Source organism: Periplaneta americana, chromosome 4, assembly GCF_040183065.1.
Source record: "Periplaneta americana isolate PAMFEO1 chromosome 4, P.americana_PAMFEO1_priV1, whole genome shotgun sequence".
Classification (NCBI taxonomy): domain Eukaryota; kingdom Metazoa; phylum Arthropoda; class Insecta; order Blattodea; family Blattidae; genus Periplaneta; species Periplaneta americana.
This window is the reverse complement of record NC_091120.1, coordinates 73,845,288-73,870,481: the sequence shown is the minus strand read 5'-3', so window position 1 is coordinate 73,870,481 and position 25,194 is coordinate 73,845,288. Positions and strand designations below refer to the sequence as shown.

The 25,194-nt window shown below is 35.6% G+C and overlaps 3 protein-coding genes across 7 annotated transcripts in view; 1 reads left to right on the top strand and 2 right to left on the bottom strand.

Annotated features, from left to right (window-relative positions):
* Positions 1-1,999: 1,999 nt before the first annotated feature.
* On the bottom strand, positions 2,000-10,163 carry eca (transmembrane p24 trafficking protein eclair). Its single transcript, XM_069823557.1, has 5 exons — positions 9,896-10,163; positions 9,674-9,789; positions 9,463-9,567; positions 6,370-6,516; positions 2,000-3,794 (listed from the first exon to the last, which is right to left on the bottom strand). Exons 1-5 carry the CDS (start codon positions 10,026-10,028, stop codon positions 3,645-3,647), a joined length of 651 nt encoding a protein of 216 aa, XP_069679658.1. The 5' UTR covers positions 10,029-10,163; the 3' UTR covers positions 2,000-3,644.
* Positions 10,164-10,174: 11 nt separating this feature from the next.
* On the top strand, positions 10,175-18,496 carry Ddrgk1 (DDRGK domain containing 1). Its single transcript, XM_069823556.1, has 6 exons — positions 10,175-10,441; positions 10,608-10,718; positions 12,689-12,828; positions 12,921-13,184; positions 13,652-13,757; positions 13,861-18,496. The coding sequence occupies exons 1-6, from the start codon at positions 10,354-10,356 to the stop codon at positions 14,031-14,033; spliced, it is 882 nt and encodes a 293-aa protein (XP_069679657.1). The 5' UTR covers positions 10,175-10,353; the 3' UTR covers positions 14,034-18,496.
* The window catches only part of Smyd5 (SET and MYND domain containing, class 5), a 29,087-nt gene continuing 22,373 nt past the window's right edge, over positions 18,481-25,194 (bottom strand). For all 5 annotated transcript variants that reach the window (XM_069823555.1, XM_069823550.1, XM_069823552.1 and 2 more), the window contains exons 9-10: positions 21,799-22,021; positions 18,481-19,097 (exon numbers count right to left, since the gene is read on the bottom strand). In XM_069823555.1, coding sequence (XP_069679656.1) covers positions 18,944-19,097; positions 21,799-22,021 — 377 coding nt within the window. In that variant the 3' untranslated portion in view covers positions 18,481-18,943. The remainder of the gene's footprint in view (positions 19,098-21,798; positions 22,022-25,194) is intronic.

Genomic DNA, 25,194 nt, shown 5'->3' with positions numbered 1-25,194 from the left:
CACTTAATAGCAGATAACCTAAAATGGTTTTCCGATAAAAATAAAAACATTGAAGACATTCTCGCAGAAAGGGGTGAAAGTGTAACAAAAATTGCTTCGCATGAAGTTTTCCTGGAAGTTGTACCACCAGATACTCCCGATCCATTACCAAAGGAAGAAACTAAAAAAGATGAAGTCACATTACTCGTGTGAGATAGTGCGTGTAAGCCGAAACGATGTTTAACAAATTCAAAAGGAAATGTATGCTGTGCTCATACACTACAAATAAATTTTGGCAAATGTAACACTTCTCTTAAATATTGTGTATGCATACTATATAATTTCATATTGAGACTTCATAAATGTAAATATCTGTAAATTGTTATAAATTGTAATAAACCTGATTTGGCAATAGGCCAACTGTTATAGGCTACTCATACCAAGTTTATACTTCCATAAACTGATTTAGCAAGTTATCAATATAGTAATTGACTTTTTACTCTACCTGGAGTATCATTAAAAATAATATCCAATTTGTTTTTAATATTTCGTGTCACAGCAATTCTATCTTTACTATAACCTATAATACACGGATCACAAGTTGGTACTTCCGGAGCATTATTGACATCATTGCATTTATGGTAAGTCTACAGAAATGAGCTGTTTGGAAGGAAACAGGGCTAGCATGACAAGAGTAAGTTTGGCTAGAAATATCACTAGGTCAGGTTAGACAGTTCAGTTATAGATTCAGGAATGCACGTGTTATGTGAAATCATTTTTATCGGATTTCGAAGTATTACTGATCATGAACATTTGGAAATGATGTGGCATTGTATGAGGCAGAAACATGGGTATGGAGAAGAATGGAACGTGTGAAGTGGATGGACAGAATAAGAAATGAAGCTGTGTTAGAAAGAGTGATTGAAGAAAGAATGATGCTGAAACTGATCAGGAAGATGAAAAGGAATTGGTTGGGTCATGGCTGAGAAGAAACTGCCTACTGAAGGATTCACTGAAAGAAATGGTGAACGGTAGAAGATATCAGATGATAGATGACATTAAGATATATGGGGCATTCAGAGCACAAGGTAATCAAGTCAGTTTTTGGTCAATTGGGAGATATTTCGTCTGAACATATCTTAGATGAGGCTACTTTCAGAGCATAAAAGAATCATGTCCTCACAATCTTTGCAATGGTGCAGATGTTTAAAATCACACTCACCTTTAATGGGTTATTAACTATACAGAGGGACTTTGGGCATTATTCATAGACATTTTTAGCGTGGGCTTCCAGTGGATGATCAGCGTTTTTCGTATCCATAAACCAGTGTTAGCGATAGGATATGATTTGAATTCTGTACTAGTAACCAATGGATAGCCAGGGCTAGCGTAGTACACTCATAGCGCATGCTGCGATATGTCTATGAATAGCACCCTTTAAGTCTAATTTTCTGAAAAGTTTATTTTTGTGACTTGATTCTCTTGTGCTCTGAACGCCCCATATGGATCATATGAGGAAACAAAGAGGAAGGCAGAAAATAGGAAAGATTGGAGAAAGCTGGAGATTCACATTACACGAATATATTGCTGACATGAAAATAAAAAATATATCCATATATATACTAATTTATCATTGAAAGGCAGTTAAAAAAAAAAAGGGCTATCGAGAATTTTATCAGTGGTTTTCTTGTATTGGAGATAGAATGAGGTCGGATGGTACCTATGCAAGCCAAAAGCTGTGTAGAGAATATCTTGTAATTATTGTGAAGGGAGAAATGCACATTTATATCCTTACATCTATACTATAAACAAGGCAATTATATACGTCTGTGACTGATTGAATAAGTAGAGTAATCTTGACACCGAATGGCAACTTCACAGTTCAATGACTCAGTGTGAACTCCGAAGAATTCTAATCATAAATTCAACAGCAGCTGATGCACATACAGTATAAGTGAGCAACAAATTTTTCCCACAGAAGAGGGTGTAGGTAGCATATACCAAAAACATAAAACAAATATTTTTATCTCCAAATATTCACTTTATTTTTAACCACAGTGGACAAAGAACATTTCTTGCAAGTGCCTAAGAACAATGAAAATTTCATAAATTACAAAATGCAATATTTACATAAAACCAAAACAGACTATGATTAGTCTACATTCTGTCGGACATATGAAGAAAGGTTTCAAGAAATTTTTAAATAAAGAATATGGATATGTGCTCATTTATATTAAAAATTAATGTAAAAATAATATTGCAAAGAGATTCACACAAATAACCTTTTCAAAGTTTTTTTCTCATCCAAAAGGAACTCAAACAGAGCAATTGAAATTAAATATGTATTTTTGTGAAATCTATAAATTCCTTATAGTTATTATTTACAGATCTCGTATTACTGGTATATCTCTGCCTGTCAGAAGGCGTTAAATTTTAAGTGGTTTATTTTACAACGTGAGCGTCAGCATGTTGAAAAGCATTACAACTTTCCTCCTATCTCCTTCCTTCCCACCGCAAATGTAACGTTGCACAGAGACAGATAAAATACGAGATCTGTACAGAAACTTCTTTCGCATAAAAAAAAGTCACCAGGAGATTAAACTGTTCAATAATTGCAATCAATATAATATATTCTTTTGGTATTCATATTTGACTTACACGATGTACTTGGTTATAACCAAATAGCTTCATATTTAAATATTCTGAATACTAACATTACAAAAATGAAAAAGCATCATCAGGCAACTTTTCAGTCTTGATGGTTGAATGGGTCTGAAGAAATACTGAACTTTCAGTACCATAAATTCAGTGTTAGCTGAATAATATTGTTAGAACCGAACCTTACCTAAAACATGTTTTATTCACTTTTATAACTCAATGTTTAACTATTTTTTTTTTTCCTAAATACTTGTATCTCAACACATTCTATTTTAGGAACGAAACTTCTTTCGGAAATGAAATGAAATTTTCTAACACTTCAATATTACAGTTCTAATTATTTAGAAATGCAATTTTAATAATGGAAAATTCAACTTTATTTTTGGCAAATACAGCTCCAAAGTTAAGTGACTGCAGACAAAAGAAGAAAGACATAGAAATCTTGCATTTAAATTTTGACAGCACTGTTAATTTTACATAAATTAACTTAACACACACTTATTACATACGATTTATCACACACACCTTTTCAAGTATCTTATTTTACATAACTTATGATTTCATGAAATAACCACTTAAATTAATTTTCATTGTAACTCCTACAGACAGAACTGAAGAGAAAATTGTTGAACATTCTCACAATTTGTACGAAACAATGTTTTCATGGTTTGTTGATATTAAATATTACATTTGAAATATATTTTGCTGAAGAACAAGGCGAGGTGCTCAAGTTTGAGATAGATGTAGAAAATGGGATGATGTTCAGATATGTACAGAATGTGCATTAGCAATTTCCCATTTCCCATGTTTTTAGGTATCCTAGTTTCTCCGTATAATTTGAAAAACAACTCCTGAATCTGCTTGTAATGAAAAAGACTTGTATTTCATTTTGCGTAATATCAAAATTTACGCCACAAAATGAACAAATGTAACATTCATTACCATCAATGTTTCGAATATGAATGTATTTACAATGTTTCTTTCCTATTTCCGCATTTAAAATCACGTTACACCAACTTCTTTGCTTCAAAGAAACTTTTGAGATGTCGCATCTGCCAAGCACCCATGACCAATAGAATGCACGTCTGAGTAATGGACCACCACAAGACTCTCTGATTGGTACTTTCACTAGTTTGCCGGAAGCGTTCTTCTCGATACTGAAAAACAAGTCGTTCATTCAATAATGCAATAAGAACAAAGTTTCACCACAAAAATAAAATGCGACTCTTTTTCGTATCAAATAAAATAAAATCCAAATGATACATTTTGCAATATGCATTTATGTTTTGATTTCTTTTATGAGTTATGACGCTCAGAATTTACACTAATTACAAACCAAATCAAAACACTTTCATAGAAATAAGAATTATGTATAAACTGAAATGAAGTAAACTTTAATTAAAGAACGTTCCATTATCATTCTCTTTCCATCACTACGTTATCATAGAGTATTCAGATCGATCTGAATACACTTACCGTATTGAAATCTTCATGAAAACGGGGATTCAATTCGATCTGAGTCTTATGGTCAATACACTTACAAAGTGGGATCAGATCGTATTCAGTTCGAATTGAGTTCCATGAAAATGGGTATCGTATTCAATTTTCTATCTCAATACGCTAAGCGTGTGAGCAATCGTCATTTGTTTGATGTGTCAGCTGTTTTACCAACAGCGAGGGAAATATGTATGTTGAAAAAGAGTGTTGTAAAACATAATATTTCGTGTTTTCCTAAAAGTCAATATTACCACTATTCATTAACAGCCAGAATATTAAATTTTCATGCGCCACATTTGGAAAACACAACATTGTTTATAGCTAATGCCTACAAAGTGACCAACACGCTAATTTGTCAATGACATGTTAACCAACATAACTACTTTCGAAACTTCAGCTTAGATAGTTTTCAATATGTATCGAAAATTGCATGAAAACAGGGATCATATTCAGATCGAATTGAATACTCCATGAAAACGTAGTACACGACTTAAATCTCTGATCATTCCTTCTCTGAAAGGATTATGAACTAATAGGCCTACAGATATTTTCAGTGAGCTCCCTGATCATAGTCGAAGTTATAACATAGCAAACAAAAGACAAGCAAAACACACACAATGAAAACATTAAAAAAAAATAATAATAATATTCCATACATAAACATACCAAATACGATTAAACAATAATTATGTACAGACATTAAATATTTGTTGTCAAAAAATAAAAAAGGAAGAAACACCACACAATTCACTCCCATAATTTGCAGATCCATATAGACATACTCTTGCCAGTGTAACTTCTAATCTAACATTGTCGTATCCTTTTGAAGAAAAAAGAAGAAAGAACTACAGAGCGAGTCTAACTAAAAGACAGGAACTTTTGCTGTCTCTTAGCAGATTACCAGCTCTCACAGATAAGAATATTATCATCTCATGGCACTGACAACTGATATTTCGAAGATGTAGTGTATTATTTATTTAAGAAAATGGAAAGAATCTTTCCTGAATTTCAAAGGACTTGCTCAAAATGCCCTCCAATATGTTCTATGCATGGTGCAGCGATATATGAAGTTCTGAGACACTCGCTAGAGCTCATCTTCACCAATATTGCGTATTATCCGTGTACAATGTTTGTTCTTATCAAGAATAGAACCTGTTTCTCAGCACTCATTAAATAATTTAACAACACAATGTTTCAATGGTTGTGTAGTCTCTGGGAAGTGCCATGAAACTTGCATAAACATAATTCGTACGACTTCTTAGTAGATATGTTTTAATGAGGAAAATGTGTTGCTGTGCTGTATATCTAACCATGTTTTAAAAATACATATATTTCTGAATAGAGTTAGTAGTATCATCATGTTGATAGCCTTCCAAATCTTGGATTTAAAATACCGGCATCCTAACTTAGCTGACAAAGTAAAGTGTGAGCAGAATTGAGACTTTGAAATATCAAAGGTGCTAAGTGCCATTTTATTTTTTTTTTTAGATTTTCACACTGATATTTGCTGGTTACCTGTCAATATGGGAAAGTGCCATGAGACCTGTAAGCAATTCAAACCATGATCATTACATGATGCTGAACAATATTCCACAGGTCTTAGTAGTATCAGCTTTTCTCAAATAACTGTATTTCTTATTTTTGGCCTTTGCTATATTTCAAGGCCTCAGTTATGTCGCATGTGTGGTAAATAATAAGATAAACCCACGCATCATTGGCCAACTTTAAAGCAAACCTACATTGCCAGCTGTGAGGTTGACGTGCAATTAGTGCACTGAGTTTTTCCACCTCATGTTTAAAATGTACTGGAGGAAATTTTGAGCAACTGCTCCAAAATTTAATTAAGATTCTCTTCATTTCCGTAAATAAACGCGTCATTATTTATGCAAAAGTCCACTTGCCAGACTTTAATTTGCCCTGCCTGTCCCTCCAGCTATTAATTCCTACTTTCATAACAAGGACTATCCATAAGTATATTACAATGATTTATAATTAGCAAGAGTAAAAATTTGCATGTAATGCATAGGCCTAAATTTAGTTTAGCAATAGTCCAGAATTTTAGTGCATGCTCACAAATTCGTTCAAAATCTGTTCATGCACACATGAACTGTTAAATGAAAAATTCAAAGATTTACATGAACAGATAAATAATGAAATAATCTATTAAAAACTTGGCCTATTTCTTATTTGAAAATAAGTAGAATAAAGACATTCAAAACATGTGTCACTACATACCCTCTGGTAATTTTGTTCCTTTGTTATTTGTTCCACTTGATCCAGAAGCTGTCTTACTCTGAGCTGGAGTTCAGATAACTTTTCTTTTTGCGCGACATTGGCATAATCAATAGCATGCTCACCCACTTGTATATCTAGATGAACACGCTGAAAAATAAACGTAACTCCAATGTACACTATGTATTGCAAACATATCCCTTCTCCCATCTACTTTCAGACAATTCTATTTCAGTCTCCTTCTGTCATGCCCCAATTCTTCTACACTCCAGAAAGCAAAAGATGAACAACACTTTTTGTAAATTTAATTAATTTTTATCTAAACTTTCAACTTTACTGCTAAATATCCAAAAGCCACGTCACTCACAAATCAGGGTTGTAATTATCTCAAATTGGCTGAAAAATTGGAATCTTTCAAAATCCATTAATAGCATAATGTTCTCAGATTTATGGAGAAAGATGTCCAAACACAAACATGTAAGAGAGCATGGTATTAAACTTATATTTCATCACAACCCTGTATTTTACTTTGAACGATTATAACTGTACGAACTACAATACATTAGTGTAGATTTAATCTACGTGAATCTAATAGGCCTTTAGCAATCCCCTCTTATCAGTGGACTTTGTATCCACTGTTTCAGTAATCTGCAGTTAACTTCAGTTAACTTCGGCGAATTTCTTTCATGTATTTTGGCACATAGCATCTTAATCTGAAAAGTTTTAGGCCTATAGAAAATGTAGAATTCAGTCACACTCAATATTCACAGACTGGTAATATCAATCACCAACATTGTGCTTAGTGACATTACAATGTAGGTATTTATTATTATTATTTGCTTCTCCTAATGTCTTATTGTTTCTAATTTGTCAATCTTATGCACAGGAATGCCATTTCGTAGGACTTTGCAAAAATCACTCGAATAACCTATATAGAAAATGAAGGAGAACAGCTGAAATGAGCTCCCTGGTAAAATGTTATTTTTATTCCGTATATATTGAATTTCTGGAGCAAAAATACAATACAAGGAAGGTAGATACAGAGTGATATAAGACACTGACTAATACCCACCAATGACAGTCGTTTCATCTGGCATTTCCTCAATAAAAACTTTTCTCTCTGCTTCTACTATATAAAAATATAACACTGATGACAAAAGTAATGATACAAGGGTCAGTCAAATGAAAACGAGAAAATGGTTGCCAACAATTAGGTTACATGCCGCCATGGGGAAAAATTTTGGAGCTCACTGAGAGCCATATTGTCTGAGGTTGGCCAACCTGCATGCGCAGGGAGTGATGAGCAGCAGTAAGACGAAGATGACGTTCACAGTAACAGGAGTGTCCAAGTTCTCACAGCATAGTGTGGTGCAGTTTCTAGCCACCCAAGGCATTTCACCAAATGAAATTCATCACAGTATGAAGAAAGTGTATGTGGACAACTGCATGTCACGTGCCCGAGTGTATGAGTGGACAAAGCAATACCAACGAGGGTGAACATCACTGGAGGACGACCCACACCCTGGCCAGTTCCACATAGTCATCACAGAAAAAATTGCTGTTGTAACAGACAATCTCATCCGGGCAGATCGGAGGTGCACAGTGGACGAAGTGGCTCAGAACCTGAATATCAGTCATGGATCTGCATACTCAATAATCCACGGCCGACTGAAGTACCGTGAAGTGAGTGCCAAACTGTCTCACAAGTGAGCAGAAACAACACCGAATGTGACTGAGTTTGCAAAATCTGATGCGTTATGAACAGGAGAGGGGGAGGCTTTCTTGGAACATAATGTGACAGTGGATGAAACATGGTGCAAGCACTATGAACCATAGAGCAAGCGACACAGCATGCAGTGGAAACACGACACATCACCATGCCCAAAAAAGTTCAGAAATTTCACAACTGCAGACAAGGTGATGCTCATGCCGTTCTTTAACTCAGAGGGTCCATTACTCTGCCACTTCATGGAGAGAGGAGAATCTGTCCCCTCCGCTCGATACTCCGAAATCCTCCGTACTGAATTGTGTCATGCCGTCAAAAACAAGCGACCTAGACGTTTGCGTGAAGGGTATCATTTCGTTACACGACAATGCGCGACCACAAACAGATCGGCACACCATGGACACCATTCGGGACCTGGCTGTGAGGTGCTCGAACATTCCCCTTACAGCCCAGACTTGTCACCTTGCAACTTCCAGATTTTCGGAAATTTCAAAAGTGACCTGGGAGGACGCCAGTTTGCGACAGTGACGTGATTGAGGCAGTGCAGCAGTGGTGCCATCAGCAGCCAAAAGACTTTTATGAACAAGGTATCAAAAATCTAGTGAGCAGGTGGGATAAGTGCCTAAACACTGATGGAGATTATTTTGAGAAATAAAATTCCTCTGTGGAAAAAAAAAAATTATTTCTCGTTTTCATTTGACTGACCCTCGTATTAATATACTACTTGTTAAAAGTATTGGTCAATGTAGAGTATCCACCGCCCACTGAACGAATATTGGTTAAACGAGCGTTGAGCGACTTCCGCCGATTTTGGAATAGACACCGAGGCACTTAGGTTAGGTTAGTTTAGGCTTTTATTATCCCGTCAAGATGAAAATGAAAGCGATTGAGTGTGATTTTTTGTTTTCTATGTTGGCAGTTCAAGTGCGTCGATGTCTATTCGAAAATCGGCGGAATTCGCTCAATGCTCGTTTCATCTACACAAGCAACAAGTTATACTAAATGTTTAGGATTAGTGTAAAACTGGCCTATCCCTCCTATAGTGGGCGGGACATAAGTAACATTCATCAAAGTATTTTATGTGGGTCAAATTTATGCTAAAACGGTTTAAGTACACATTGCCCCTGCTCACTGCAGTTTTCTAGTCTATCCGAGTCATTTTACGAAGTGTTACGAAATGACATTCATGTCTTTATCATTTAATATGATGGTATGACTGTTTATGACATAAACTAAAGTTTGCAGTTATTAATGCACAAATTCCATATCGACATATCTGAGAAATATGTTGATAACCTTACAAAAATAATACGTCTACTGTAATGACTTCACCAAAAATGTCTCCATATCATGTAGACCTAATTACTTACCAACTGAGTACCACTAAACCAGTTACTACTGTTGGAATACAGGCAAATGACATGCTCGCCAGGAGTATGCGATGTAAATGAAATCCTTCCTTCCGAGCTATAAACCTGCAATGTTAATTATAATCATTATATCCAACGCTGCATTCATTTATTGCATTGTGAACCGTGATATTACAGTATCCTAAAATAAAAAAAACAGCTATTAACTTACTCTAGAAAGAATTGTTTTGTCGTCCGGATCTCGTGCTTCTACATGCATGCCAATACCTGGACTAGAAGGCATAAAACCCCCAGTCTTCGGATCAAACAGTTCGACTTTATAATTAACTGAAAAAAAAATTAATTTAAAGGTTATTATAAAGCTCCGTACGTGTATTTTAATTGCAGAACACTGAAGAGAAGAAGAGACTTCAAGACATTAAATAATACCCACCAATGACAGTCGTTTCATCTGGTATTTCCTCAATAAAACATTTTCTTTCCGTTTCTGCTATATGGAAATATAATGCTGATGACAAAGGTAATATTAATACAAAACTTGTTAAGAGGCTCAGTAATTTCGACATATTGTACGCAGAATTCACACACAGGTACACAAAACAGGTTATACACGTCACCCACCGGAAGGAGTGACCGGCTTGTAATCCTTGCACTTCAACTGTTTATAAATTTACAATTTTATTAAATTTAAGTATTAAGTTATTGCGAATGTATCTATTTAAATAGAATAAAATATACATATCTGTCGTTAATTTGAATTAATGTTCATTATATTATTTAAGTGTCACTAAATAACATTTTAGCAGCTGTATTTACTGTTGATTTTCAGTGTGACCAACGTCACATATTGAGCGTTATAGACTTCCTTGGTCGTTAATGTAATTGAAAGCGATGGATATAGTGTTTTTACTTTCTCTTGCATCTGGATTGATTGTAGTTATATTTATCGTTGCACTTTTGAAGCAACGCAATGCACAAGGTAATTCTAATATTTGGAATGTATTATGCATACCTATCGTAACCATCTGGTAACTTCTTAGGTTATGTCACTTTTTCGCAAATGTCATACATTCAGCTACTTGAGAAACAGGGCGTGTTTAGAGTTGTATTATTTAATGAAGTAATTACAAATTACTATTTGACAGTGATAGAAGCACCCCCTGCAAGAGGTGTGCCTCAACCGAGGGCTCATGATGGACAAGTACCCAGAAGAGCTGTAGGTGCACGCAATGCACGAGCACGACTAAGAGCTGCAGGTAATTCCGTATAAATTTTAGTATTCCATATGAAACTTAAAATTTAGTTAAGCAGCAGCCGGTAATTTTAAAGATACGATGGAGATGTATGATGTAATGGAAGAGAAAGGACCAATGTCTTATTTGTTTCTTTATTGGGACGCGCTTCCGTACAGGGGCAGTGGCATTTCTCTAAGGTTAGAGCCCAGTTAGGTGTGTATGTATTAATCGAAAAAAAAATGTCATATAAACATGCATCCTATTCTCAATATTTTCTAGCTCCTAATTTTCGATTAGTACACACACCTAAACTGGCCTCTAACCTTAGAGGAAATGCCACTGCCCCTGTACGAAAGCGCGCCCCCGGTAGGAGATGTTACAAACACTTTATAATCTGTGTATCTCTATAATGGCATAATGTTGCCGTACAGGATCTTATCTAGGCTATTTTCTCTCTGCCTCTGTGCAACGTCACATTTGCGATGGGGAGGCAAGGAGGTGGCAGAAAGATCGTACCGGTAATGCTTTTTAATGGTACAGTGACACCCACGACTGAGATAAGCCACTTGAAATTTTATAACAGTCACTAACCGACAGAGATAAAAATAATATAAGATCTTTAACTTCAGTATTATGTATTTGCAAGGTAATTCTTAAGAAAAAGTGAACCACTGCCACATGTTTCTCCATCACAAGCATTCAGATGATGGAGAAGGGGAGTCATCTAAGGAAATGAAAAAGGCAGGTGTAAGATTTAAAAATTTAATTACTAGATGTCACTTGCATCTAACTTACTCCTTAACTCGGTTCTCTTTTTCTCATCTCTTCACTTCCATTTTCTCCAGTTCTCATCCCTTACGTTTTCATCCTCGTTCTCTGAGATGTAGACACAGCAATGTTGAAAGAAATCCAATATTTCTTGTATCATAGTTGTATCACCGTCCCTGATATTAATAAAGCACAAAAGCAGTAAAAATGGCTTTAAACAAATATATTTGACCAATTACGTGTAATCTTGTTATCAAAATTGTGAAGGATCAAGTTATTGTGGCAACCAATGACATTGACCTGACACTGATTTCGATATTAGGGAGCTGATTATTCTGATTAAAGATTTTAATGCCAGTTGTTTTTAGTTAATTTTTTCTGCGAGTTTTTTTTAAGCTGAAATATTACATTGCCACCTTTTCTTTACTGTCCCTTACTCATCATTCCTTAACATATACAAGGCCGCGAAACCAGGTGGCCTGGGTTCGATTCCCAGTTTGGACAAGTTACCTGGTTGAGGCTTTTTTTTCCGGGGTTTTCCCTCAACCCAATATGAGCAAATGCTGATTAATTTTCGGTGCTGGACCCCAGACTCATTTCACTGGCATTATCACCTTCATCTCATTCAGACGCTAAATAATCTAAGATATTGATAAAGCGTCGTAAAATAACCTACTAAAATTGAAAAAAAAAAAAAAAAAATGCAATAAGCACAAGGAAGAATGACTATGTCATGAATATTTTATATTGACATAAAAAGATCCGTGTGTAACCAAGAATATAATCTGATTTAATTTAGTTGTAATCAATATATAAAATTCGTATTAATATGTAAAAATGTTCGATTCTTTTGTTAGTATAATCATCACCATGAGCTTTTAAGAATTAGATCTTAATATAACTTACTTCTAATGTTACGGTATGTTGTTGTTTTCTAATGCCAGGCGTTTGACAATAAAGTCATTAGACCTCTTGCACTCCAATATTTTTCAAAGATATTATCATGACTAGCCACTGAAGCACTTCTAATGTTATTAAGTTAAATATTTTATTTAAAACATTAATAAAATCATACATTTTATACGTAGATTCTTATTCGGTTATAGATAGATCAGTTGTATTTTATTTTAATGTTATGTGTTTGTGAGATTAAATTTGACTCTTATTTTATTGAATATTTTGAACTTTGACGTTTGTAAATTTGTACTTTTTTTTGTGCACAGCTCGTCAACAGATTGATGCTGATGAAGAAGATGAAGCTGTACAAGATGTGGGTGAAGACATTGAATTGCCAGACGGGAAAATAGGAGCAAAAAAGAGAGCCAAGCTAGAAGCAAAGGCAGAACGTAAAGCTCAACGAGAGGTAGATTTCATATTTGATATCTGCAGAACATATTTTTGATATATTTACTTTTGGGAACCCACTTACTTTCAAAATCGTTTTCATGTGTTTAGGCAGAAGAGAGATCCAGGGAGGACAAGAGAAAAAGGCAAGAACAGGCTGAGGAAGAAAGACTTAAATCTGCAGAAAGAGAAAAACAAGAAGAAGAACGGCGGCTTGAAGAAGAGAGAAAATTACGAGAAGAGAAGGAACGTCAAGAACATGAAGAGTATTTAAAAATGAAAGCTGCATTCAGTGTGGAGGAAGAGGGTTATGAGGAAGGCGGAGGAGAAGATGAACAAAACAATCTGCTACAAGAATTTATCAACTACATTAAGGTATTTTAGATGTCAATAGAAATTTACTTGTATCTGATTTCCAGATAGAGAGAGAGAGGATTGACAAGGTTTGGAAACATCCTCATGAGGCAATACTAGTAAGGTAATAAGGAATAGGTGAAATGATTCTGGACAAATAATGATTCTAAAATATGTGCTTTGCTCTATATCATATATTACAAATTTCATTTTCAACTAGTCATAGTTTTAGCCATAATCTTCAATATAAATTCAGATAAAATATTTCGTGAGAAAAAAAAACGCAATAGATGCACAATTTACTGCAAATTATTTATAATTAAAATTGGGTCTAAGCAATGAGAATAAGAATCATGTATTAATTATCCAGTTGTGAAAAAAGTAAATGTACTTTATCAGTTGAATATGAACTGATTCATTCTGCGTAGTATAAGGAAACATTTACTTTCTAAATAATTAATAGACTATATACCTTATGTTTGTTACAGAATATGAAAGTAGTTGTATTGGAAGATTTGGCTGCTCATTTTAAATTGAAGACTCAAAATGTTATTGATAGAATCCACGAACTCCAAGCTGAAGGAATACTTGCAGGTATTATGCAGGCCATTATAGTTACTGTGACGATTCCATTATTGAAAGATTAAAGTACATACTGTGTCAAATGAACAATTGCTAATTGAGTTTAATTTTTCAGGGGTTGTGGACGATCGAGGAAAATTTATCTACATATCAAATGAAGAACTAGAAGCTGTAGCGAAATTTGTGAAGCAGAGAGGAAGAGTATCTATAGTAGAACTTGCAGAAAGCAGTAATCAGCTTATAAATCTGAATCCTAGTATAAATAAATCTGTAACTGTTCAGAACTGAAAATAAGAACATAAAGTGTATTAGCGGACATATTTTGTTTTCATACTTTCAGATCCAACAGTTTTCCTTCGTCTGCTGTACTAAGACAGGTACTTGAAAAGGAATGTGCTACCTTGAACAAGCTCTCATTACTGACCTAATTCGCTACTCTTTGAAATCCAATGTGACTTATTATGTATCAGATACTTTTACCTACTTAAGATAGTATGGAGATACATGTTATCTATTTGTCTCCATGTTCTTATACTCTTATAACAAAGGTTCATAAATAAATAATCCTCTCCAGATCACTCAAACTTTTCTTTCATTCACAAGGTAATTGGTCAGTTTCATCAACAGTTGTTAAATACAGTCAACTTTGGTTATAGTGAACCTCTGCGGACCAGCATATTTCGTTCACTATATCCGAAGTGTCTGTTTTTATACTACTGACGTTGCTTTACATAGAGTATTAATGTCCGTTTGGGTCAGATTACGTTCAATATCAGTACTAATGTTCTCTTTATCTTCCAACTTAAACACTTTACACTTCGACATCCTGACGTTCACAGTTCGAAACTTGAATCTAATCTGGCCATGTAGGTAGTAGGCACTGGTCGATTTCACACCTCTTCCCACTAAAGGTATGCTACTACAGTCCGCACTTCAGGAGAAGATTCGAGCAAGGAATGCGAGTTTTTCCCCTTCTCTTACAACCAACTCCCCAACATGGAACCGGCCGGCCAATGACTAAACCTTGTTTGTCCCAGCCAGCCAATGACACCATCCCCATCTACTTGCTCCTTCAGAGGAGCAGTTACTAGTTGACCCTCTCCTCTTACCCCACAAGGAGCATACCCCCTCGCAGGTATCTTCTTGTGAAATTTGGACAGTATGTACTCGGCCTTAGAATTTCCCAGGGTTCACTTTTACAAAGGTGCGGGAGGAAAGGTTGTGGACCATTATACTGTAATCCTTCTTGTATTTACCCTTTGGTCATCACTCTACTCCCTTTTACAAAAGAAAACACTTTATCTTCCTATTCTTCTAATAACCTCTTTTAAAGGAATCAGAACTAACCCTTCTTTTACCCTTCACTGCGTACACTATTCTCTTTGACATGTTTCAAGCTGGCCAGGAAATTGACAAATCCTTTGTCTTTCAATGCACTTAAGGAGTAGAAGGTTTGAGATTTTTGTTCTGAACATATTCTTGGAAGTTTATAGAACAAAGAGTTTCCTAAATTACCATTTTGGCCATTTTATAAGTACATTTCCTTGGGAAAGTTCTAGTTTTAGGTTCGCTATAACAGAAGTGAGGGTTCACTATAAACGGAAATATTAATGTACTTTTTAATGTATGTGGGTCGAGACCAACGATTTAGATTCACTATAGCCAAAAGTTCACTATAACCGAATATCCAGAGTTGACTGTAGATGGTTTAAAGATATTAACTAACAATAAGAGTTGGGACCTGCAAAAGATGTTATTTTTTCCAGAAAGTGGTGTTATTTTTAAAATTATTTATTTACAAATGTAATATAGTCACGGCATATTTACATTAACTGATGTTCCGTAACTATATCTAGCTTTCAAATGCAAAAGCAGACAGAACAGCAAGATTATCTTTCTTCAAATTTGTTCCTTTTTTTCTGTGAGAGTGTTATTACACAACAAAAAAACGTTCACAGTCCACATTTGCGCAAGGCAATCGTATTAACACAGTCTACTATATACAGTCACGAAGCTTGAGTTTTGAGGGTGCTAGAAACAATAGACTGTGACAGTACTATTTTGCATTGCCTGTAATGAGGCAATATTAGCGATCCTAGTGGTGAGCAACTATCTAATGTTTGCATATTTACTATGTATTGAGCTTCGCGACTGTATATACTAGACTGTGGTATTAGTTCCATACATTTCGCAGCAAACTCTGGTTTTGAAACACTCACTGCTTTTAATATAGTCATCATATCAAATTCACTTTCCGAGCCATGTTTATTAACACAAACTTTCAATTCAAGATATCCTGAAATTAACTCGTTCTGATCCAATTCCTTATAGAGGAGGGTTTCCTAAAATCATTCCTTTTCGTGTTTATTATATGGCCCATAGACTATGGGTGAAATACATTCTTTGCACTCAATAAATTCCAAAATTATTTTATGGCATAAAATCATAAAATTCGCGAAATTGCAGAATTTCATCATATTCTTACACAAATGGCAAAATTTGCGTAAACGCAAATGCGAATTTTGCAGGTCCCTATTAAACAGTCCGTTAAAAATACTGCATTTTAACAATATCTTGTTAGTATTTTATTAACAAAGATAGTTACTTGTACTGATACTGTTGGAGGGTCAGTCACTAAGCACTGCCACCTTCTAGATCTTTTGTGCAAACCTCGCAGCTAGATGCATTCCCAACCCACACCGACTGACTATGCTAAGGTTCACTGAGTACCCAGATTTCGAGGCAGGCAATCTTGCTCATCCCTAGGCCTTGTCAACAGGTAATCAGGGAATGCTATGGAATTGTTGATGCCAGACATGAAGGGGAGGAAGGAGAATATCGAGAAAAACCCCAACTGCAATAACCTTATCATCACAAGTGTCACTGATTTTTCAATGAAAAATACTAGGCCTGACCAGAACTCGAACCTGGGCAGTCTGCGTGACAGGGTGATGATCTAAACTATATACCTAGGGACTGCATTAAGGTTACTTCATTCCAGACTTGAAACCAATTAAGCATGTGTGGGTTCGATAAGATGAATGAATATTTCTCCTCAGTCACTATTTAATACTTTACTGACTCTCCATGTTCTGATAACCACCTCTTTCTGCTATTTTCCCAGAAAGCCTACCATGATGACCAGAATTCCTACTTGTTCTATGGTTGAGTTTCTCAGTGAAGGATGTGAGGAAATAATCAGTGTAGTAAACTATGTGAAATATATTTCAGAATCTCTGTATACCATATTACATACAATAACTCCAAAAACGAACAATTCAGTAAATTACATTGCATTAAAGACAGGATATCAACAAATTAAATTACAGTAATACCTCACTAATCCGGAAAGCAAAAAAACTTGCGTAAAAATGGAGAATGTGAGGTTTTAAAAGGGGATGAAAGTTAACAACCACATTGGTCACATAGCTAGGCTATGTGACAGTTAAAAATGTTTGCCCATTGTTGTATCATCTATCGCAATTGTCACATAAACGCTGCAGCCTCTTTCTATTCTGCTGTTGTATAAAATGCACATCATAATTATCGTGTATATGCTGTAATGTATTGCTTTACATTTTGTGTCTAGTAAGTCTATGCCCTTTAAATGTATAACAGACATGTTCTCTTGCTGTAAATGGAGTTTTAAAGCATTTTTTACTGTTCTTTTATGCTATTTCAATTAATCTGGAATTTCATCAGACAACTTAACTCCCCCAATTAGTCCGGATTAACGAGGTTCTACTGTATTAGTATGCGACATGTAACTTGTTTTATTGATCCATAAATTACGGGAATGGCGAAAGTTCTATGTGATAGTTCTGTTCTTTTATGCTATTTCAGTTACTCCAGAATTTCGTCAGACAACTTAACTCCCCCAATTAGTCCCGATTAACGAGGTTCTACTGTATTAGTATGCAACATGTAACTTGTTTTATTGATCCATGAATTACGGGAATGGCAAAAGTTCTTATGTGACATATTTTAAAACTCTTAAACATGGACATGTGGCATGCGACTTTTTACTTCATTATTTGATAAAGGTTTCCTCATTAAAATATGAGGTCTTCACTCTTAACTGATTCACCATATGAAGATTCATTTGAAAATTAAATTATCATTGTAATTCATTTTTTAATTTCTGACTTTAAAAACGCGTTTACACTTCTGCCTGCTTAAATTTTAATCCTTCCAAAAATAAAGTAATATGAAACTCTTCATACTTTCTTATTACACTCTCATATAAATATGTGTTGGATTATTCACGACTCTTTTCTTTTAAATTGGTTTTGAACTTAACATGAAAAAGTCTTGAAAATGGTCGTAAACAATTAAACACAACTTCCTGGAAAACAACAGTGTACGCAATTTCACATATCTTTGTAACATTATTGTTGAAACCTGTGGATGAGATGATAAAAATTGACACAATACGATACATAAAAATAAGAATTCAGAATGAACTATTCTTGCACTTTAATAAAAATAAATATGACAGGTCTCCCAAATTATTATGAATTTCAATTCTCAAAAACATTCTAACTATCTGAAGTGTATGAAGAATAAGGTACTAATTAGCAATAATCAAAATCAACAATGAATCAAAATCATTCAAGGAACATCTAATAAAGCAGCTGCCATCCTACGAGTGGTAACAGTTCTGTATTCAGCCGTATTTTGCTATGGAAAATGCAGTTTGTGAAGAGACTACTAAATTTTTGCAAAAACTACTTCGAAAAAAAAAAAAACAACTCTACAATAGCTCTAAGATCATTGGGAACAAATATTTTGTAAGTTTTACAGAATAGCCACATTCCTTGGTATATCTAACATTGAGCTATATATGAAGTAAAAATATCCACTTAAATTGTCAACATAAACATCTCTCACATCTCTTTAAACTTTGTAGTCATTATAGTCCTTCCATAATTCCAGTAACCTCGAAGTTTTGATTTAAGGGACTATTTTAACAATGTCTAAATTGTCTATCAGAAAACAGAATGTAGTGAAGTCAATAAAGAATAAATGCAATACAGAGGAAATAAGTCAAGATTTATAATTTTCAGTGCTTCATAAACTTCTATAAGAATGAAGTTTAAAGATAATTTCTGCAAAGAAAAAAAAGTGTGCAGAATAATGGAATGTGAAGTAATTAAAGTAAAGAATGTAATATTGAGGTAGCTCATGAATCATTCCTCTTATCTTTCACATTTTTCCCCTATTTCAACTGTTTTCCCTTCTCTTTCAACTTCCTGATCCTCGTCATAATCAGACTCGTCCTCACTTGTTTCATCTGGATCCCCAGCTTGAGCTTCACATTTTGAACAGTGACAGGTGAATAAGTAATTTTCCCTGAAAGAAAAAAATTTTTTATCAGTTATCACTAGGGCCCGGATAATGTAATTACATGTTTTTTTTTTCTATTAACATTAATATACGAGATAAGATTTGTGCTATGTTGGAGTTTCATGCCAATTAGAGCCTAAAAACGTAAACTTGAAAGTACATATTTTTACATATTTTGCTCTTAAGTAGATATTCTTACATATTTTGTTCTTAAGTACATATTTTTACATATTTATTAATATTTCCATGCTTAATTGCAATTGTATTCGTTATAACATGCCTGTATATCCTACTAGTGTATGACCTTGCGCGAGAAGGTCAAAAAGGTTTTCTGTCTTGAATCTCTCTGCCTGTCCATCGGTCACGTGATGCGCACCTTGCCACTGCATGTCCAAGCCATACCATGTCACCGATTGAAGCATCAATTAGTCGCAGTTAGCTGGCGTGTGTAGATTGAACAATGACTTTGTGTTGTGTGACCTCAGCATTTAAATCTTTTTTAATTTAAAGTTAAATGTTGTACTAAAAGATGCCGAAAGAAAAAATCTCACTCTGTGTAAAGTTAAAGCATTACACAGAGGAATTTGACAATGTATCTACAGATGGAAAGGTACTTTCTTGCCTTGTTTGTGAGAAGAATATGCCCTGTTCTCAACGTTTTCAAGTCCTGGAACACTTATCCACGTCACATCATCGGGTCCGTGCTTCGAAACCATATTTCAAAAGCAGTTGTTACTCACTGAACCTCAACTCAGAAACGCCCAGAACATCAGAAATCTCAGTTTGTAAGTGATCTGCGCCGTGCTATGGTTTGTGCTGATATCCCTATTTGGAAGTTAAAAAATCCAGTCCTGTGCGAGTTTCTTGAGAAATACACACGTGAAACTGTGCCAGATTAATCTACAATCAGAAAGAACTATGCACTTGACTTGCATATGGAAACAATCAACTCTATTCATTTGGAAATTGGTGCTGATGATCTCATTTGGATTTCAATTGTCGAGGCAACTGATGTTTAGGAATGATATATTGGAAATGTTATAGTGGGCGTGTTGAAAGATAATGAAGCGAGTAAGCTTGTGTTGTTAACTTGTGAGGTGTTACCAAAATGCAATCATCAAAATATTGCTAAATTATTTAATGATGCAATGGGGCTTTTGTGGCCTGATGGGGTGAAACACACTAATGTCTTCCTTCTTCTGACGGATGCAGCACCATATATATTATGTGTAAAGCTGCCACAGCTTTGCAAGTTTTATATCCTAAAATGTTACATCTCACATGTCTTGTGCATGCATTCCATCACATAGCAGAACTGGTTCCATCTACATTTTCTAAAGATGACACACTAAATTCGAATACAAATAATATATTTTTAAAGGCTTACAACAGTTGATAAATTCGAAGAACTGTTTCCTGAGCTTCCACTCCTTCTTCATTCAATCTTAACCAGGTGGGGAAGCTGGAATGATGCTGTAGGCTACTACCCAAAGAATTTTGATTCTGTGAAACAAGTTCTCCAGCATTTTTATTCCCAAGATGCAGTTTCTCTTTAAACAGCAAAGCAATCATTTTATGCCAAGCTTAAAAATGATAATGCCTACATCCAGTGCAATTTTTTGCATTTATGCATCGCCATTAAATATTTGGAGACATCTTCTTCCATACTCTCTGACAGGGTTGATGTTGTTCATTCTGCAGTCACGTCTCTGGAAAGTCTACAAGAGCCAGTTGTAGCTGCAGTGAAGGATACGCTTTCTTCCAGTTTGAAGTAAAACCCAGGATTCAAGGCTATCAGTGCTATTAACAGAGTGCTAAATGAAAGTAGTACCGAAGTCTCTGAAATTGAGTACACACCAGAAGTTTTGTGCAAGTTTAAATATGCACCCATTACATAATGTGAATTTGAACGATCATTTAGACAGTACAAAGCCATGTTACACGATAACAGGAGAAGTTTTCTATTTGACAATTTGAAACCATGTTTGTTCCTTATTGTTATGGGGTTTGTAATATGGAAAATTAACAGCAATATGTAATTTTCAATTTTTAAGTTATTTACATGCATCTCCAGATTATTATATCTAGTTGTAATATTGGCTCCATAATATGGTATGTGTTAAGACATGACATGATTCTGTAGGTAGCCTATCAGCAACATATTTAAAGAAAATGTAGGGAAATTATGATATTATGATGTTACATATTTCTTGGTATTTTAATGGTTTTATTACATATTTCAAGATTTATATATATATATACACATATTTTACTGATTTTTAATATATAACTATCCAGGCCCTAGTTATCACAAACTCGTATTATTCAATAAGAAAATGTTATGTATAATGCTGTTTCAAGAAATCAATAATAGCATATATTTCTAAGAAATAAGCATTATGCAATCTCATTTTGTTTCTCTTATTGTAATATATTCCAATTCAGGGCATCACGGTGGTCTAGTGGCTAGAGCACTGGACTCAGATTTCTGTGGACCAGGGTTCGATTCCTAGCTTACCACTGATTTATAACTTGTGTTGAGCAAGCCATGATCCAGGTAACAAAGAGCTTAATACGTGATAGGAAGAAGAGGAAGAGATTTTTTAATTAACATGGGAGGGAGGGGGGAGACGGAGGATGAGTGTGCCACAGCACACCAGTTGAAAATGTGTAGACATTCGGATAAAAATTATAAAGGTTGTATTACCTAAGTATTTTGTGTCTGCTGTGTCGACTTCTTTCCAATGCACATTCATCTAAGTAGCTAATTAGGATCTCTTCTCCTGGCACTATATCCTTAACAGCAGTCATAACAAGTTGGAAATTGCTATGTGGGAAGGTGGGCATCGCATTAGGATCACAACTATGGTTGCAAGCACTCTGCAGTGAATAGAGTGCTGACCCCTCGCTATTCAGGAAACCACCAGCCTCTGTGAAAATCAAATAATTAATACAGTGGCTCTATATGTTTGCATATGAGCAAGGAGAACAGTTCAAATAACACTTTGCTTTGAACAAAATATTGCTCAATCAGATTATGTCTTCTCACAGTGAACACGACTTATTTTTTTAATTTCGGTTTTTACAGAAAAACTGCTTTAATTTTTAGGATGTGCCTTATACACTGACAAATATAGTAAGTATTGAAAGGCATGGCTGTTCATGTGAAATATAGTGCATTATATATCAACCAGCCAACAAACACTGTAAGCAAAACTATATAAAGCCTATAGTAGAAAAGTTTTCCGGGCCCTAACCGCTAATGGCTACGCCAGGACAGAGTTAAAAAGGGCCTTGAAACCAAGGAAGAAGACGACACCGGAGTCAGGCCAAGACCATACGAAGAGAGGCATGGTGTTCTTGCCCTATCACAAGCAAGTTACGGACCGGATAAGCAAGATCCTCAACCGGCACAAGGTGGACACTATCTTCCTGCCCACCAAGCAGATATGCAACAGCCTACGCTCAGCCAAGGACAAACGCGACAGATTATCTTCTACGGGGGTCTACAGGATCCCGTGTTCATGTGGAGCAGTTTACATAGGGACGACACAGCGGAGCTTCAAGACTCGGATCTCCGAACATAGAAGAAACTGCCGCCTTGGCTACGTAGAGAAGTCGGCTGTAGCTGAACATGCTTATCTGGTAGGCGAACATAAAATTAGGTTCGAAGACACCGATACACTCAGCGACACACCACATTTCTACGCGAGGCTACACCGAGAGGCGATTGAAATATATAAACATAAGAACAATTTCAATCGAAAAGAAGAAGGCCTCAAGGTTAACAAGGCCTGGTATCCGGCATTAAGGAAAACCAACATCAAACCCGCCCGCGTAGCACAATTAAACAACACAACCCCGGACGCGGAGCGCGTGGAAAACAGCAAACCCGCCCGCGAAGCACATTCGAGCGCGGACCGAGGCGACAACAGCAAGCCCTCCCCCTCCCGCACTATATATACAACGATGCAGCCAGCGCAGACTGTAATCGGCACACGCAGTAGAACCAGCCGCACCAGCAATAGACACCACTGAAGATGTTCACCGCAGCAGTGAACGAAACGTTTGGTCTCTCAACCAACAGACCACGGCCTCATAGCCCGGAAAACTTTTCTACTATTGACGCCGGCTGTGAAAGCCTACACTCCAATATATAAAGCCTGCCACACACACACACAGTCTTGTTCATATAGTCTTTTGTTGTAATGCAAGACGGAGCATGTGTGTTGCTAAGACAATTGTGTTCCATCAATTGTTTGGCGTGAACAGAATCAAGTTCTGCCAGAGATTTTGCTGAGTGTACATGCAAATCACTGAGGAAGACAGAGCGTATAGGTGGTAATTACAATTTGCATCTAGTCTTTTCAAGGAAGATGACTGATTTAAGATTAATTCCAAGGGAGTTTTTTATTGAATTCATTAATCTATATGAAGGCAACCCATTGTCTTTGAAAAATAAAGTCTAAAGAATATTCAGATAAATATACAGGGTGGGCAAAATAAAACTGGCCCGGACAAAGACTAGTGTTACGATGCGAACACCTGACATTGCGCACCAATCTTGAGATTATGCAACGGCTCTTCCAAGTACCCATGGGGATTTACTGATGCATAATGGCGCATGTTCTGTGAGTTAACATACCCTGATAGGCTGAACCTTTGCTGGAAGTTTTGCCAAAACACATCCAGTCCAAAACTCCTGCGCAAACAGTTCTGCACACCTTTCCCATGAATTGTGCTTCGCATAACACTCGACAATGAACACGTGTTATTTTATTGTAAGCACCATTTTGTGTTGCATTCAACTGGTCATTAAACACGTCTGCTTCTCTCACTCACTCAAAAGTAATGACACAGCGAAGCTCGGGACAGAGCATGTGGGAGATGTTCATGCACAGACATGTGACAGCAACCCATTGTTGCATCGAAATCACGGTTTCCTGCATTATCAGGGTCATTTCCACGTCAGTCTTATACATAAATAAATTCATATATTGCATATATATTTTCCACAGGCCAGTTTTATTTTGCCCACCCCATATATAAAAAATATATTTTAATTGATAAAATGGTAGTTGACGCTGAAGTCAATAGAGATTCTTTCCTTATGAACATGCTACAGAAACGAACTAAAAAGCATGTTTTATCAAAGAAATCTGATACTGGAATTGATGAAATATACAAACATAATTTATGGTATTACGATCTTCTTGGATTTCTGTTGGACTAGAAAATGCCCAGGCAAGATGGAATGGATAATTTAAAGCCATAAAAAGAGAAAAAGAGTAATACAACACAGATATGGTTGTAATTAGTTTATTACCAAAAAATATAAATGATGTAAAGTTTTCATAAAAATAAGAAAGAAGGGTTACAGTGTGAGTGGCAAACCAAATTTTTATGAACTGTAAATTTAAGGATTGATAATTGAAAGTGGTTAAATGGCGGTTTTTTCAGTAAGAAGTAATAAAACTTTCTTTTGCAATAAATTAACGTGAGAAAACTTGCTCCTTTTCAATAATAATTATTTAGATTTATTTCTGGAATATCTCCTTTTGAGCTTATAGCTATAGTCCCGACGCTGTTATTTCCAGTGTGACTCCGCCTCTTTGCTTACGTCTTAGAAAGTGAAGGCTCTATAAAGTCTAGATAGGTAGTATCGTTCGCCATTTTTGTTCTTACGTTGCCAAGCTACCATACGAGGAATCTATTTGCCACACCGTTAAACATTATCATGTCGTAGCTCCTATGATAATAAATCAAACACAATGTAATTCAGCAAATAATTGAGCGGCAAATAACGTCTTCATGTGCTTTCTGCGAACGCCAACAAAAGAGCTAAAATGGCGGGCGATTATATTAAGTATTTATCGAGCCTTAAGAAATGAATCAGCGAATCACAAGATGCACACGTTTAAATGTAGCCGACCTGCAACGCAATTGGCTGCTGGAAATTAGAGCAACGGGACTATAGAATAAGTAATGCATATATCTCGTCCATCTTGAAACATAAACAAAAGACTAATGTGGAAACTGACAGAAATAACTTAATGGTCTGTGAACTGCACTGTGTTCCATCTTGCATTGCAACATGTCTATA

Excerpts from the sequence above, each read along its gene's own strand:
- Ddrgk1 (XM_069823556.1), top strand. The coding sequence starts at position 10,354 with ATGGATATAGTGTTTTTACTTTCTCTTGCATCTGGATTGATTGTAGTT. Across the intron at positions 13,185-13,651 it reads AATTTATCAACTACATTAAG|AATATGAAAGTAGTTGTATT; the intron begins GTATTTTAGATG and ends TGTTTGTTACAG. Across the intron at positions 13,758-13,860 it reads AGCTGAAGGAATACTTGCAG|GGGTTGTGGACGATCGAGGA; the intron begins GTATTATGCAGG and ends TTAATTTTTCAG.
- eca (XM_069823557.1), bottom strand. The coding sequence starts at position 10,028 with ATGTCGAAATTACTGAGCCTCTTAACAAGTTTTGTATTAATATTACCT. Across the intron at positions 9,790-9,895 it reads AGATGAAACGACTGTCATTG|TTAATTATAAAGTCGAACTG; the intron begins GTGGGTATTATT and ends TTTTTTTTTCAG. Across the intron at positions 9,568-9,673 it reads ACAAAACAATTCTTTCTAGA|GTTTATAGCTCGGAAGGAAG; the intron begins GTAAGTTAATAG and ends TTAACATTGCAG.